General features: G+C 50.5%; 7 protein-coding genes across 7 annotated transcripts; 4 read left to right on the top strand and 3 right to left on the bottom strand.

Moving 5' to 3' along the window:
• Positions 1 to 3: 3 nt before the first annotated feature.
• Positions 4 to 974, bottom strand: AUEXF2481DRAFT_65814 (uncharacterized protein; the record flags this gene model as incomplete). Its single annotated transcript, XM_013488140.1, has 2 exons — positions 4 to 301; positions 352 to 974. The coding sequence occupies 2 exons, from the start codon at positions 972 to 974 to the stop codon at positions 4 to 6; spliced, it is 921 nt and encodes a 306-aa protein (XP_013343594.1).
• Positions 975 to 1,217: 243 nt separating this feature from the next.
• On the bottom strand, positions 1,218 to 2,357 carry AUEXF2481DRAFT_40122 (uncharacterized protein). The gene has a single exon (XM_013488027.1). The coding sequence runs from the start codon at positions 2,125 to 2,127 to the stop codon at positions 1,522 to 1,524; it is 606 nt and encodes a 201-aa protein (XP_013343481.1). The 5' UTR covers positions 2,128 to 2,357; the 3' UTR covers positions 1,218 to 1,521.
• Positions 2,358 to 2,732: 375 nt separating this feature from the next.
• Positions 2,733 to 4,521, top strand: AUEXF2481DRAFT_40120 (uncharacterized protein). The gene is made up of 3 exons (XM_013488026.1): positions 2,733 to 3,122; positions 3,173 to 3,457; positions 3,534 to 4,521. Exons 1-3 carry the CDS (start codon positions 2,793 to 2,795, stop codon positions 4,314 to 4,316), a joined length of 1,398 nt encoding a protein of 465 aa, XP_013343480.1. The 5' UTR covers positions 2,733 to 2,792; the 3' UTR covers positions 4,317 to 4,521.
• Positions 4,330 to 6,315, bottom strand: AUEXF2481DRAFT_224781 (glycoside hydrolase family 13 protein). The gene has a single exon (XM_013488177.1). The coding sequence runs from the start codon at positions 6,112 to 6,114 to the stop codon at positions 4,342 to 4,344; it is 1,773 nt and encodes a 590-aa protein (XP_013343631.1). The 5' UTR covers positions 6,115 to 6,315; the 3' UTR covers positions 4,330 to 4,341.
• Positions 6,316 to 6,893: 578 nt separating this feature from the next.
• AUEXF2481DRAFT_5150 (uncharacterized protein) lies at positions 6,894 to 10,536 on the top strand (the record flags this gene model as incomplete). The annotated part of the gene is made up of 2 exons (XM_013487911.1): positions 6,894 to 8,449; positions 9,039 to 10,536. 2 exons carry the CDS (start codon positions 6,894 to 6,896, stop codon positions 10,534 to 10,536), a joined length of 3,054 nt encoding a protein of 1,017 aa, XP_013343365.1.
• Positions 10,537 to 10,950: 414 nt separating this feature from the next.
• On the top strand, positions 10,951 to 11,628 carry AUEXF2481DRAFT_29622 (uncharacterized protein; the record flags this gene model as incomplete). The annotated part of the gene is made up of 1 exon (XM_013487977.1): positions 10,951 to 11,628. One exon carries the CDS (start codon positions 10,951 to 10,953, stop codon positions 11,626 to 11,628), a length of 678 nt encoding a protein of 225 aa, XP_013343431.1.
• A 115-nt stretch (positions 11,629 to 11,743) lies between these two features.
• Positions 11,744 to 12,276, top strand: AUEXF2481DRAFT_224745 (uncharacterized protein). The gene is made up of 2 exons (XM_013488176.1): positions 11,744 to 11,755; positions 11,810 to 12,276. Exon 2 carries the CDS (start codon positions 11,912 to 11,914, stop codon positions 12,155 to 12,157), a length of 246 nt encoding a protein of 81 aa, XP_013343630.1. The 5' UTR covers positions 11,744 to 11,755; positions 11,810 to 11,911; the 3' UTR covers positions 12,158 to 12,276.
• The last annotated feature ends 242 nt before the right edge of the window (positions 12,277 to 12,518 follow it).

Raw genomic sequence — 12,518 nt, 5'->3', positions numbered from 1 at the left:
TCTTCAGGCGTGGTCGACCTTGATCTTCTTTGCATCGGGCTGGTCGTGCTCGCCTGGCGCAGCGGTAGGAACGTTGGGTAGCTCGGGCATCTCCTGACCACTTTCCTCGGCCTCAGTCTGTCCCAGAGCCTCCGTCTTGTCCTCCATCTCAGTCTGCTGTCCTGCTCTAGGCTTGACTGTGTCTGTACCCTTCGCCTTGCTCTCGCTTGTCTGTTGTTCTTCGGTCTCCGTCTTGGTCTCCGTCTTGGTCTCATCACTCTTGCTCTGTGCTTCGCTCGTCTCGGCCGATGGGAAGTATTTGCTATATCATGAATTAGCATCTGACAAACAGCGCACTTAGAGGAGACTTACGGCAGCCACTCGTAGTAGGCGTCCTCGTCCTTCTCCATGAAGTTGCAGAAGATGATGTGATCAAGCTTGTCGGCCTTGTCGTCAGTGTCGAGCCACTTCTTGACCTCACCAATAGCAGTATGTGCCGCCTCACCGCTAGGGTATCCGTAGACACCAGTGCTCAGCGCGCTGAAGGCGATGCTCTTGCAACCGTTCTCGGCGGCGAGGTCGAGCGATCGGCGGTAACACGACTGCAGCAGACCGGTGTGCATACCCTTCTTCTTGGTGCTCCAGTAGACCGGTCCGACTGTATGGATGACCTTCTTACATGGCAGTTCGTAGCCATTAGTGATCTTTGCGTCACCAGTCTTGCAACCATCTAGCTTTTCGCATTCATAGTAGAGTCCATCGCCAGCTGCTCGGTGGATAGCGCCATCGACACCGCCGCCTCCCAATAAAGACTCGTTGGCTGCGTTGACAATAGCGTCGACCTCTAGCTTTGTAATGTCGGTGCGGATGACACAGATCTTGTCGTTGTAAGCGCTGCTGGCTCCCGACACTGTTGAAGATGCCGGCAAGAGACGCTTAAGCTTGTACAGACTGCTGAGAGTTGGGATGTCCTTGATTGTCTTGACCGGAGACATGCTGACTTGTGTATGTCTTGTGATATAGTCGCAAAGTTGCAAAGAAGACAAGTTGCTTCGAGCGTGTCGCGACCTTGTTGATCGCAAAGGTTGCTAGCGCTTTCACATGTCACTCGGATGGAAGCTTGGACCGCACTCTAAATTCCGACACTTTACGCCACAATATCCCGGTGGTGAGAGAGCAACCCTGTTCATCATTAATGACATTCACTTCTGATCAACTTGACAAGATTCGTGCTTCTTCTTTTCTCAGTTCTTGGATTGTCAATATATTCAATGTGTCACTCAATTCAGAACGTTTTTGGATCATCTTGCGGAACAGTTTGTCGGTGGAAGAGGTCCAGTCTCAGAATCAGACAACAATCACGGAGCAACATTTCCGGAGACACCAATGCAACTACCCCTAAGCTAGCGCTACACACCCTATGCACTATTTCGAATGATGCTTGTGTTTGGGTGAAAACACATTTGGAAATTCTCCCAATAATCATAATGAGGTCGTCTGTAACCGCCGGTTCTCGACTTCATCAGTAGGTAATCATCCACCTCACTCCCCACCATGACCTCCCCCCTCATGTTTCTTCGCCATTTTCCTCAAAAAGCCCATAAACCCCTGACGTTCAGCCTGTCCCTGACTTTGCTTCCTCGCAGCAGTCTGCCCCTCACCTTTCTGTGTCTTTACTCCGTCGTGATACTCATCCATCGTCTTGCAGCCAAAGAAGCCAGTCAAAGTCTGCCCTTCCTCGCTGGGCTGAATGTATTTCTTGGTCTCAGCCCATTCAGTCAGGGCGGCCATGTATGCTGCTTCACTGGGGAAGCCTTTGTAGCTGCCTGTTTGGGCGTAGGTTGGAAGGATGGTGGAGGCGGTTGTTTGCGTGCTTGGGGCTGGTGAGGGTGGGCGTGCGTAGTCTGGGATGGCGGTTGTTGTGGTTGTGGATGATTTTGAGTAGTATTCTCTTTCTGATATGCCTGGCTGGGCTTGTGATTGCGCATTGGGCTGGTGATTTGGGATTGTTGAGTCTGCAAGTGGGCCTAGGAGCTCCGATAGGGTTGAGGGTGTTGGGTCCTGTCGCGTGTACTCTGGCGGTGGTGCGGAAGGCTGTGATTGCTTCATTCTGGGCTCCATTTCTTCAAATGCTTGTGCTTTGCTCATTGTTGCGAGACTGTAAGGTGTTCAAAGGCTGTCTGTATGATAAGCGCTGCCAGATAACGGTCGTTTTGATATGGGGCAGGAGTGAGCAGGATTACGAAAGGATTCAGAATGTGAAGAAAGGTACTTCATGTGAAGCAGGCACTTAACTTGACCACTACATAATAGCATTGTCTATTCGGGACCGCTCTTCACTCACGGAATTGCTTGTGTCTGTCGAGACATAGGGTCTGTCCAATGTGGAAGCTGGAGGGCACCCATGTGTTGAAAGTCGTGCCGTCATCGGCATTGATCGGCAGCAACAAAACAAATGCACTCGGGCCAGCCCCAGCCGTCAGAGCCTCATGAGCCTCATTCTTCTTTGACCTCAAGACGCGACGACATAGGCATTGTATTAAGGCCCCCCGCCTATAGTAGACAAAATAATATCACGGAATGGACAGCACGAAGACTGTCTGGCAATCCATCTGCAGAATGCAGCCATTCTGACGGCCCCTCATGAAGGATTCTGTACCTTCCCGAAGCAGGTAGGCAGCAGCATTGCGATAGCACATACCAGGCAGGTTCGGTACCAACGGTACCTTTCGAGAAATCAAGTACTTATCTGGATCTTTCTCTGCGTCCTGAATCCTCAAAAGTTTCATCTCTTCTCAGCCTCCGAGTCAATCATGAATGCTTTGTGGCCTCTATTCGACAATGGCGAGCAGGCTGTGTCCAACGTAAAAGATGATAGCGAACTAGGAGAGAGCGATGGCTTACCAGTACCCAACCACACATCTTCCTACTGGCGGTCTGAACTGCATCCAATCGACTCTTACTGCTCATCCGAGCAACTGCCTTCAAAATGCGATATTGCGATCATTGGCGCTGGTATGACCGGTGTCAGCACTGCCTACCACCTTTCCCGTCTCCATAGCGCAGACGAATATGGACGAAAACCATCGATTGTCATCCTTGATGCTCGTGAAGTCTGTTCAGGAGCCACGGGACGCAACGGCGTATGTCGGATATTGAACGGCAATACTCAGCTAGAATTGACAAGTCTCAGGGGCACTCCAAGGTGCAAGCATTCACCATGCGAAAGGTGATCAGCAATGCTGGTGTAGATACTGCCAACGAACTTGCGGCGTTTGTGTCTGCGCAGAAGTACCACATGAAAGATGCCGTCGACCGGGAAGATCTGGATTGTGAATTCGAGATGCGACGCAGCTACGATGTGTATGTCAAAGAGGAAGAGGCAAGGGAAGCGGAACAGTTATATCGCACCGCAGTAAAGGAGGGTCATGCGTGGGTTAGGGACCTCGACTTTGTGGGACCCAGGTTTGCTGAGCAGGTATGTTGAATAGCTTGAGAGCACCTAGACATTTCCTGAGAGTGCCTCGACCATGCGACAACTGACTCTGGTGTAGGTCACATCGATTCAAGGTGCAAAGGCAGCTATCAGCATGCCCGCTTGTAGTCTCTGGCCCTATAAATTCGTGTCCCAGCTGCTCTCTCGTCTGGTCGACGCTGGAACAGTGAAGCTGTACACGCACATGCCTGTTACTTCCATTGATTCGTCCGACGCTTCATCCACTACGCTTCACACTCCCCATGGTAGTCTGGGAACGAAGAAACTTATCTTCGCCACTAATGCCTACACTCCAGCCATTTGCCCATCATACAAGGATCAAATCACGCCGTACAAAGGAACAGCCTGCCACATTGCGCCCGCGAAACCAATCTCGCCACATCTCAGTCATACCTACAATCTCTACCACGACCACCCATCACACCAGCCTGCAAGGGTCGACTACCTAAATCCACGACCAGATAGCGGCATAGTCGTCGGTGGCGCGAACTTCCTCTTCAACGCCGACAAAGCTTCCTGGTACAACAACACCGATGACAGTACACTTCTCCCCAACGTGCGTCCATACTTCTTGAACTACATGCAGTCCAACTTCAAAGGCTGGGAGAACAGCAAAGCCAAGATTACACACCTTTGGACAGGTATTCAAGGAGAAACAAAAGACGGCTTTCCATTTGTGGGCAAGGTTCCGGGCAAGGAGGACTGGTATATCGCTGCTGGGTTTAATGGTGGTGGGATGACTTTTATCTTTTCTTGCACTGAAGGGCTGGCGAAAATGGTAGAGGGCAAGACGTACAAGGAAACTGGACTGCCCAAGATGTTTGATGCGGAGAGGATGTAGAAGTGAGCTACGGATGTGCTGCATACTATAGACGAGGTGCGGAAGTGAGCTTTCCTTGAGCATATGCAAATGCTTCGAACGGTCTCAATCTGACTGATCCCTCATACGCTTCTGCGTTATCGTAATTCGAAATCAACAACTCCTTCAGAACAAATCCTGCCGGCAAAGTCCACTTGACCTCATGCTGTCGGAAATTACATACCACCAATACACTCTGTCCTTTGAATGTACGTTGGTATGCAAAAACATCATCGTGCTCGGTGTCGACCATTTGGAAGTCGCCGTACACAAAGACATCTACCATTTGCTTTCTAAGCGCAAAGATGCTTCTCCAATATTCGAAGGAGCTACCCTGCACGCCAACTTGTGAAGCAGCATTGCAGACATTGTAGGTATCATTGACACGGAACCAAGGCTCGCCTGTTGTGAACCCTGCATGTTTCTCCGCTGTCCACTGCATAGGCGTACGCGCATTGTCTCGTGACTTGATGTGGTATTGGCCCTTTGTGACTGACTGCAGGCTCTTATCGGAAGGACGAGTCTCACAAAGCTCATCCCAATGGTTTAGTGTTTCCAGATCTCTGAATTCATTCATCTCCCAGTGCTCAGGGATGTTGGACATGCCGAGCTCCTGTCCTTGGTAGAGAAAGACGGTACCACTCTGTAGTCCGAGGAATGTAGCGAACATCTTGGCCGCCAGTGTCCTGTATTCGGGACTGTCTGATGCCCATCGGGATACCGTCCTGGGTTGATCGTGATTCTCAAGGTAGAGGGCGTTCCAGCCGCCGTTTCCAAGCATAAAGCTTTGCCATTTGGCGACGATGCCCTTGAGGTCGGTCATCTGCCACTCCTTTGGGCTGAATTTACCGCCAGGTCCGTGGTCCATGTCGACCATGTCAAAGTTGAAGATCATGTTCAACTCCTTCCTGTCATAGCCTACGCATTTGAGGATCTCTTCTGGGTCGCTCACCCATGGCATCTCGCCGACGGAGAAAGCATTGTATTCGTCGAGTATACCACCCAGCTCTTGCAGATACTCATGGATTCGAGGTCCATTGGCGTAGTGCTCGCATCCGTGGTGGTATGGTAGACTGGGATCCGTGATCTTGGCATCTGGGAACGATTGGTCCTTGCTGATGAGATTGATTACATCAAGACGGAAGCCGTCAACGCCTTTGTCGAGCCACCATCGGACTGTCTCGTAGACGGCAGATCGCATTGCGTCGCACTCCCAGTTGAGATCTGGCTGAGTCTTGTCGAAAAGGTGCAAGTAGTATTGACTCGTAGCGTTGTCAAACTCCCAAGCACTACCGCCGAAGTAGGAGCTCCAATTGTTAGGTGGTTGACGGTTGCCTTGACCGTCGTACTTGGCGTCACGCCAGATGTACCAGTCGCGATATGTGTTGTCCTTGGATGGCCGAGATTGCTGGAACCATTCGTGTTGGTCGGAAGTGTGATTGACAACCAGATCCATCAAGAACTTGAGACCCCTCTTATGTAGTCCGGCAATCAGCCGATCAACATCCTCGAGAGTTCCATATCTTGCGTCGATGTCTTTGTAGTCAGCAATGTCATAGCCCATGTCAACTTGAGGGCTTTTGTAGATTGGACAACACCAGACAATATCCACTCCAAGGGCTTTGATGTAGTCCAGCTTCTCAATTATGCCACCGAGGTCGCCGAAACCATCTCCGTTTGAGTCTTTGAATGATGAAGGGTAGATCTGGTAGACACTGGCTTCCTTCCACCAAGCGCGCTGGACTTGTTCGGTGCCCGAAACGTGAGTAGAAAGCGCCATTTTCGAGATTTGGTGCAGTCACAGTGGAGTAAGGAGACGGAGAGAGGGACAAAATTGACACCGAAATCAAGGGGGACCTACATCTAAGTATCTGGGAAATGTCAACAAACCCGAGAAACTGCGACGACCCCGCCAGGTGCAAACATGTGGGCCCTGAGACATGGGGATCAGTTCAGAAGACAAGCTCATCGGCAGTGCTTCTCCAGATCAGTCACCCATCGCAAAGACTTTCGCGAACATTATCGCAACACATTGACGGCTGAGCGCCGTAGCACATCTAGGGATGTCAGTGCGCTCGGTCACGCAGACAAACGTTGTCAAAGGAGGAGCTCGCAACATTTCGCGTCGTCATTCTCGCATCAACTCTCGCAGTTCTGCTCGCGACATGTCGGAGTTCGCTGATGAAGATGTCACAATTTCAAGACTTGGGTCGTCTTCTGGCTCGCGTCAAACATCGTAACGATTCTCGCAGAGATTCTCGCAAAGTTTGTCAAGTTTGCCTCCAGCCACCGGGCCGAACATCAACTCCGTGGGGACTCCAGTTTTCTCCCTCATCCAGAACCGTCAATCACGGTACTGATCGGTGTGGCCGGTATTGCTTCCACGCCACTTGAGATGGTCTCTGTATACATGTGTTGGCTCCAACATGTATAAAGACATGGATCGCCATCCCCAGAATACCCCAGACTCAACCACCAGCAGATCAATCGTCTTTTACACAAAGACACTCGACCATTAATCAATTCTCATTCACCTGCTCGCCATCTCTCTCCTGAACAATGGGTGGTCCCTCTGGAGTCGCTGCAGCAGGAGGTAGCGAGATCTACAAGACTCTTCGCAACAATGTCAATCCCAAATGGAGGCAGGATCCTGGTCTTCGAAGACTCAACATTGGTGTCGCTACAATGTTCGCTTCTGCCGCCGCCAATGGTTATGATGGCTCTCTCATCAACGGGTTGCTCGCCATCCCTCGCTTCAATGCCAACCTTGGAGATCCTAGCTCGAACCTCCTGGGCTTAACCCTTGCCGGTATCAGTTTGGGTGGTGTTCCCTCCTTCATCCCAGCATCCTATGTCAGTGATTACATGGGTCGTCGCTTCACCGTCTTCATCGGTTCCTTCATCATGCTGGCTGCGGCTGTCATCCAGTGTGCGACATCAGGTGTCTACGCCTTCCTCGGCACTCGCATCATGCTCGGTGTTGGCCTCGGATTCTCACAGACCGCTGCTCCACCTCTTACCACCGAGATTGCTCACCCCAAGCACAGAGCTAACGTCACCAACCTCTTTCAAGCTACCTGGTACTGGGGATCTATTCTTTCTGCCAGCATTTCTCTCGGTACTCTTTTCTTGCAAAACAGCTGGAGTTGGCGTATTCCCTGTCTTCTTCAAGGCCTGTTCCCTGCCATTCAATGCCTCGGTCTCCTAATTGTCCCCGAATCGCCTCGCTGGTTGATCTCCAAAGGTCGCGATCAAGAAGCTTTGGACATCCTGGCTCGCTACCACGCGAACGGTGACAAGGACGATGAGCTTGTCCAGTACGAGTTTCAAGAGATTTGCCAGGCTATTGAGATGGAGAAACAAGCTGCAAAGTCTACAGGCTGGTCTACATTCCTCGCCACAAAGGGCAACCGCCACCGTCTCCTGATTTGTGTCTTGGTCGGCTTCATGATCCAATGGGCTGGCAATGGCATCGTGTCGTACTATCTCGCTCCTATTCTCAAGAGTGTCGGTATCACAAGCTCCATCACCCAAGCTGGTATCAACCTTGCTCTCCAATTCTATAACGCAGGCCTGTCATTTGCTGGAGCACTTGCTGCCGAACGCTATGGTCGTCGCCCTCTCTGGCTGCTCTCTGCCTCGGGAATGCTAGCTTCCTTCATCGTTGTGACTGCGCTTAGTGCCACGTTCGCTGAACATGGCATCAAGGCTGCCGGAGGTGCTACTGTCGCATTCCTCTTCATATTCTACGGTTTCTACGACATCGCCTTCACTCCGCTTTCGATCGCCTACCCTGTTGAGATTCTGCCTTTCAATCTTCGCTCCAAGGGTCTTTCTGCCAATCTGACAACCGTATTTGCTGCCGGCTTCTTCAACCAATACGTCAACCCTATTGCTCTGGAAGCTATTCAATGGAAGTTCTACTTTGTATACATCGCCACTCTTGCCGCTATGATCCCAACCATCTACTTTGTATTCCCAGAAACCAAGGGACGAACTTTGGAAGAGATCTCGCTCGTGTTCGATGGAGAGGTTGCGCAGACTTTTGCCTTTCGTCAAGCCTCTTTTGCTAATGAGAAGATCTCGGGCGATAAGGAAGTCACAACCAATGTCGAGTTCGTAAAGCAAGTCTAGGTCAGACCAGTTGGGATGAAATCGAAGGAGAGTGGGCGAAGAATCAAGTGTCTTGTGCGTGTTTCAAACAATCCTTTGTACATATGTATATACAAATAGTTGTCTTTTTGTCAATCAAGTATATTTCACAGCATTCATGAATGGTCACTCTGTCTACACGGTATCTGACGAAACACGCTTGTCTAGAAGGAAAATGGCCTTTGTTTATTTGCAGGAGCAGGTGATCGAAGGCTTGCACAATTTGCTGCATAAGCTTTCCGAGGCCTAGATCGGGTCGTTCAAGCGAGCGTTACTCACGCCATCATCGACCCCACTCGAGAAGACTTTCCCTTTGACGTCCTCCATTCTCATACTTAGACATCTCCACGAGACTACCTACCTATAATGCTTGCGAATGGATAGGAGGCGTGTGTGCGATGCATGCTCTGTCCGCCGGGTGAAGTGCGATGGCCAAGCACCATGCGCCGCCTGCCAGAAACAATCAATTGAGTGTACACGACTGAGACAGAGGGTCAAATCTGGCCCCAAGGGTGTGAGAAAGAAGACTCTTGATCGACTGAAAAACGTCAGAACACAGACCTCGGGAGAAGCAGGCTTGCCGCCGAGCTCTGTTCCCGAGCCCTACGATGATGAACTCGTGCCTACCAAGCTACAGGACACTACTCGTCTTGCCGATGATCACACGGCCAAATTCTCTTTGCCATCGGGATTGAATGTCGGATACGAAGAAGTACTAAACGTCAGTCAATATCATCTGGGTGATAGACCACAATCGTCGACGTGGCCGTTCAATATCAGCCTAGCTCTCCTGGAACCCTACTTGGACATCTATCACTACAAGCTCTTTCCAGTCTGGCCGGTCGTGAATAAGGAAGTTCTTATGATGAGATTGCAGACCGCAGAGCCTGATCCGACTGCGTATATGTTAGCGAGCGGTGTCTGTGCAGCTACAATGCTGCAGCTGCAGCTTTCGGTCTTTGGTGCTCTCGGAGATGCGCTGGAGCCTAGCGTCATGCTTGCAGAGATTGAAGATCTCAGAAGGATTTATGACTACCGTGAAAGTCCGACAATTGACCACTTGTCAACAAGCTTCTTCATGCACGTTGCCTACATACACCTTGACCGTCGGACAACAAGCACACTATTGCTCAGAGAAGCCATCACTCTTGCTTATATGCTTGATCTGCACAGACCTTCTCATTACGACGAGATCGCGGATGCGGACCGTCAGAACCATCTTCGCATGTTTTGGCTGCTCTTTATCACGGAGAGAGCACACGCCACACAATACGATATACCATGTATCATGACCATTGACCCTGGTATGCCAGAATTGGACACTGAGAGCCAGCCATACGTGCTATCAGCGTTTATCATGCTCTGCAGGATGTTCAGATCGTTCTCCGATGCCACCGCTAGGGACGGTCTGACGCCTGACAACTTGTTGTCCTTTAACAACCAGCTTCTGCAAATACCGACGCTGACTGAGCATCACAACGACCTTCAGAAAGCTGATCTCTCGGTAACGCAACAATGGCTTCGCCTAATGTTCTGGAAACTGGCAATCAACAAAGTCATCATGACCGTTAACACGAACGACGATATCCGAAGTGTTTTCTTCCCCATCTCTCTGGCTAAGGACTTGCTGTCAAACATTTCGAACATGTCCATCGATACACTTGAAGCTCATGGACCGGGAATGGAGCTCAAGCTTTTTGAAGTCACAAACTCGGTAGCCGACATGATAACCTTGAATCCTCATCAAGCCATCTCGACCTTCGAGCTCGGACCTCAGGATATCTTGGTGCATCTTGCGCATATCATCGGTAGATTTAGAGGTGGCAACAAAACTTTGCTGCCCTTGCTACAATCTCGCCTCTCTGGCATCGGGCTTGAGTCATCCATCTTGCCTCGCATCACGGACGTCACGTATGACTCTCCAGATACCAATCGCGAGAAGGGCTCGATTGAGAGCAATGAAGCATTGGCTGATCACAATCTGCATGACCATGCACAATCATTCTATGGCCCTGAGATTGCCTACGATGTAGCTTCTACGAGTTGGTAAGGTGGAAGACAACCCCACGATATCAGTTGACTCTAGAGTGATGCCGTTCGTTGTCAAAGAGTGCATACATACCCTTGCACACTCCGGAAGGTTAGAGCTATCGCGAGTGTAGTGCCCGAAAGAGGTTGCAATGGTCGTGCATGTACAGCTGTCATTGGATACATGCAAGAGGTGTCGGTCGACTATCGGACGACCATGCTATGCAGCAACGCGGCTGCTGCGCTTGTAGGGTCAGTAGCCCATTTACCGCAAGCTCGATAACAGCATAGATTTGTGAGATGCATTGAATACGCATGACGGCAATGAAAGGTGGAAGAGGGGTGCATGCCAAGACTTGTTGGCCAGGGCTCATAGACCAGTTCAGTTGATCCTTTCAACCCAGCTTTGCCTCTACTCTCATCATCATTTTTCATCATGGGCCTCACGAGGCTCTCACTCCGGACTTCGATATCTCCTCTTCGCATCAGAACCTCAATCAGTAGGCTCAGAATATGTCCGCACAGAAGGGCGTTGTCCCGCATGCTCTTGTGGCCCTTTCCGTGGTATCTTAAGCATGCTTCTTCGCCAGATATTGTTGATTCGGGTCCCGACGAAAAGTTGATCGCTCGGATTCAACCGGGAATTCGACAGCTCCACTGCATTCCCTTGTTCCGGAGTAGAGACACGTCGCTATCCTCCATCTATCGTATGGTCGAGGATCTGTGCGCGGGCCACTCACTCATGCTGGGGTACGAATGTGAGTACATGTGGTATCATGCCGAAGAGCGCTGGAACTTGAGCAAGGTCCCGGACCCGGAAGAGTCTGATCCTGTACTGTACGCCTTGCTTGCTAGCATGGTAGAGTCGCTTGTTCGGGCATTCAATTACAAGCTCGCTCTCGGCTTGCGACGTAATGGCGACAAGTACCTTGAGGACGATAGGCACATTGACTTTCCTCGGGAAACGGTGCCAGCTTGGGCAGAACATGTCAAACCTATTGACAAGACGCTTGACCTCCTGTCTGATGAGCAGCGGTCTATGAGTGGTGCTGCTGACACCAACTTCTCCAAGAGGAATATCCTAGCGAATACGGGAGACCTGTACAACGTCTGATGTTGAGAGTCATGACTCAAGAACGCGACTGTTTGGTTTACATGTTGCAAGATCAAGAAGGTGATCTGAATACTCACGCATTCGAGGGTGGAACTTATTCATCGACACTGCGCGTGCGCTATCGGTTGTATGTGTGTTGTCGCTCCAGTGCGAGAAGCGTCTTGGTTGCTCAGAAGCACAGTATACAGTGTTCACGAGGCAAGGGGCACCATACTTTCATCACCATTGACCAAATCGAGTATACAAAGGGTGGAGCTCCCCTGCGCCTTGCACGCCCTCAGGAATGCGACCGAGCCTCCAAACCACGACTGATTTCCTTCATAAGCACTTCTCCAGCACTTTCATATCTCGTTTCCGCACCACAGCACTACCGGTACAAGAGACAAAACCCAGCATCTCGATCCAAACCATTACGAGAATGGCAACAATGCCCCCCCCTCCAAACACCACCACCAGCAGCATATATCCCATCGAGACAATCTCTTGGACGTACAATCTCATCTTCTACCTAACCCCCCCGAAAGAATAATCGACTACCTCCAATCCTCACCCTCGACAACTTTTACACGCCATAAACAGCCCCTCCACATTCCCCGGTCTCTGTATCCTCCTCGTCTTCTTCACCGGCAGCTTCATGCTTTTCCCTCATCCTACTCTCCTTGATCTTATTCTTCAATTCAGAGCTCCAACCTTCTGAATCGCAAAAGAGGAGGAGAACAAAAAAAACACTTGCAACAAGTCCAACTCATCATCTCGGAAAAACTCTTTAATCTACAACGACAAAAAAGAGAAGAGGAAGAAAAAGGGTACACACCCATCTGTTTCGCATGGCAAGAAAAATCCAAGCAAATTGGCAGGATCTAGTAACAGAAGAAAAATGCCCCCCCCCC

This window comes from Aureobasidium subglaciale, assembly GCF_000721755.1.
Source record: "Aureobasidium subglaciale EXF-2481 unplaced genomic scaffold scaffold_11, whole genome shotgun sequence".
Lineage (NCBI taxonomy): Eukaryota > Fungi > Ascomycota > Dothideomycetes > Dothideales > Saccotheciaceae > Aureobasidium > Aureobasidium subglaciale.
Note: the sequence above shows the minus strand (reverse complement) of the source record. Positions and strands in the feature narration are given on the sequence as shown.

Coding starts and splice junctions, on each gene's coding strand:
- AUEXF2481DRAFT_40122 (XM_013488027.1), bottom strand. CDS start 2,127: ATGAGCAAAGCACAAGCATTTGAAGAAATGGAGCCCAGAATGAAGCAA.
- AUEXF2481DRAFT_40120 (XM_013488026.1), top strand. CDS start 2,793: ATGAATGCTTTGTGGCCTCTATTCGACAATGGCGAGCAGGCTGTGTCC. Junction 3,123..3,172: donor GAGCCACGGGACGCAACGGC/GTATGTCGGATA, acceptor GACAAGTCTCAG/GGGCACTCCAAGGTGCAAGC. Junction 3,458..3,533: donor GACCCAGGTTTGCTGAGCAG/GTATGTTGAATA, acceptor ACTCTGGTGTAG/GTCACATCGATTCAAGGTGC.
- AUEXF2481DRAFT_224781 (XM_013488177.1), bottom strand. CDS start 6,114: ATGGCGCTTTCTACTCACGTTTCGGGCACCGAACAAGTCCAGCGCGCT.
- AUEXF2481DRAFT_224745 (XM_013488176.1), top strand. CDS start 11,912: ATGCGACCGAGCCTCCAAACCACGACTGATTTCCTTCATAAGCACTTC.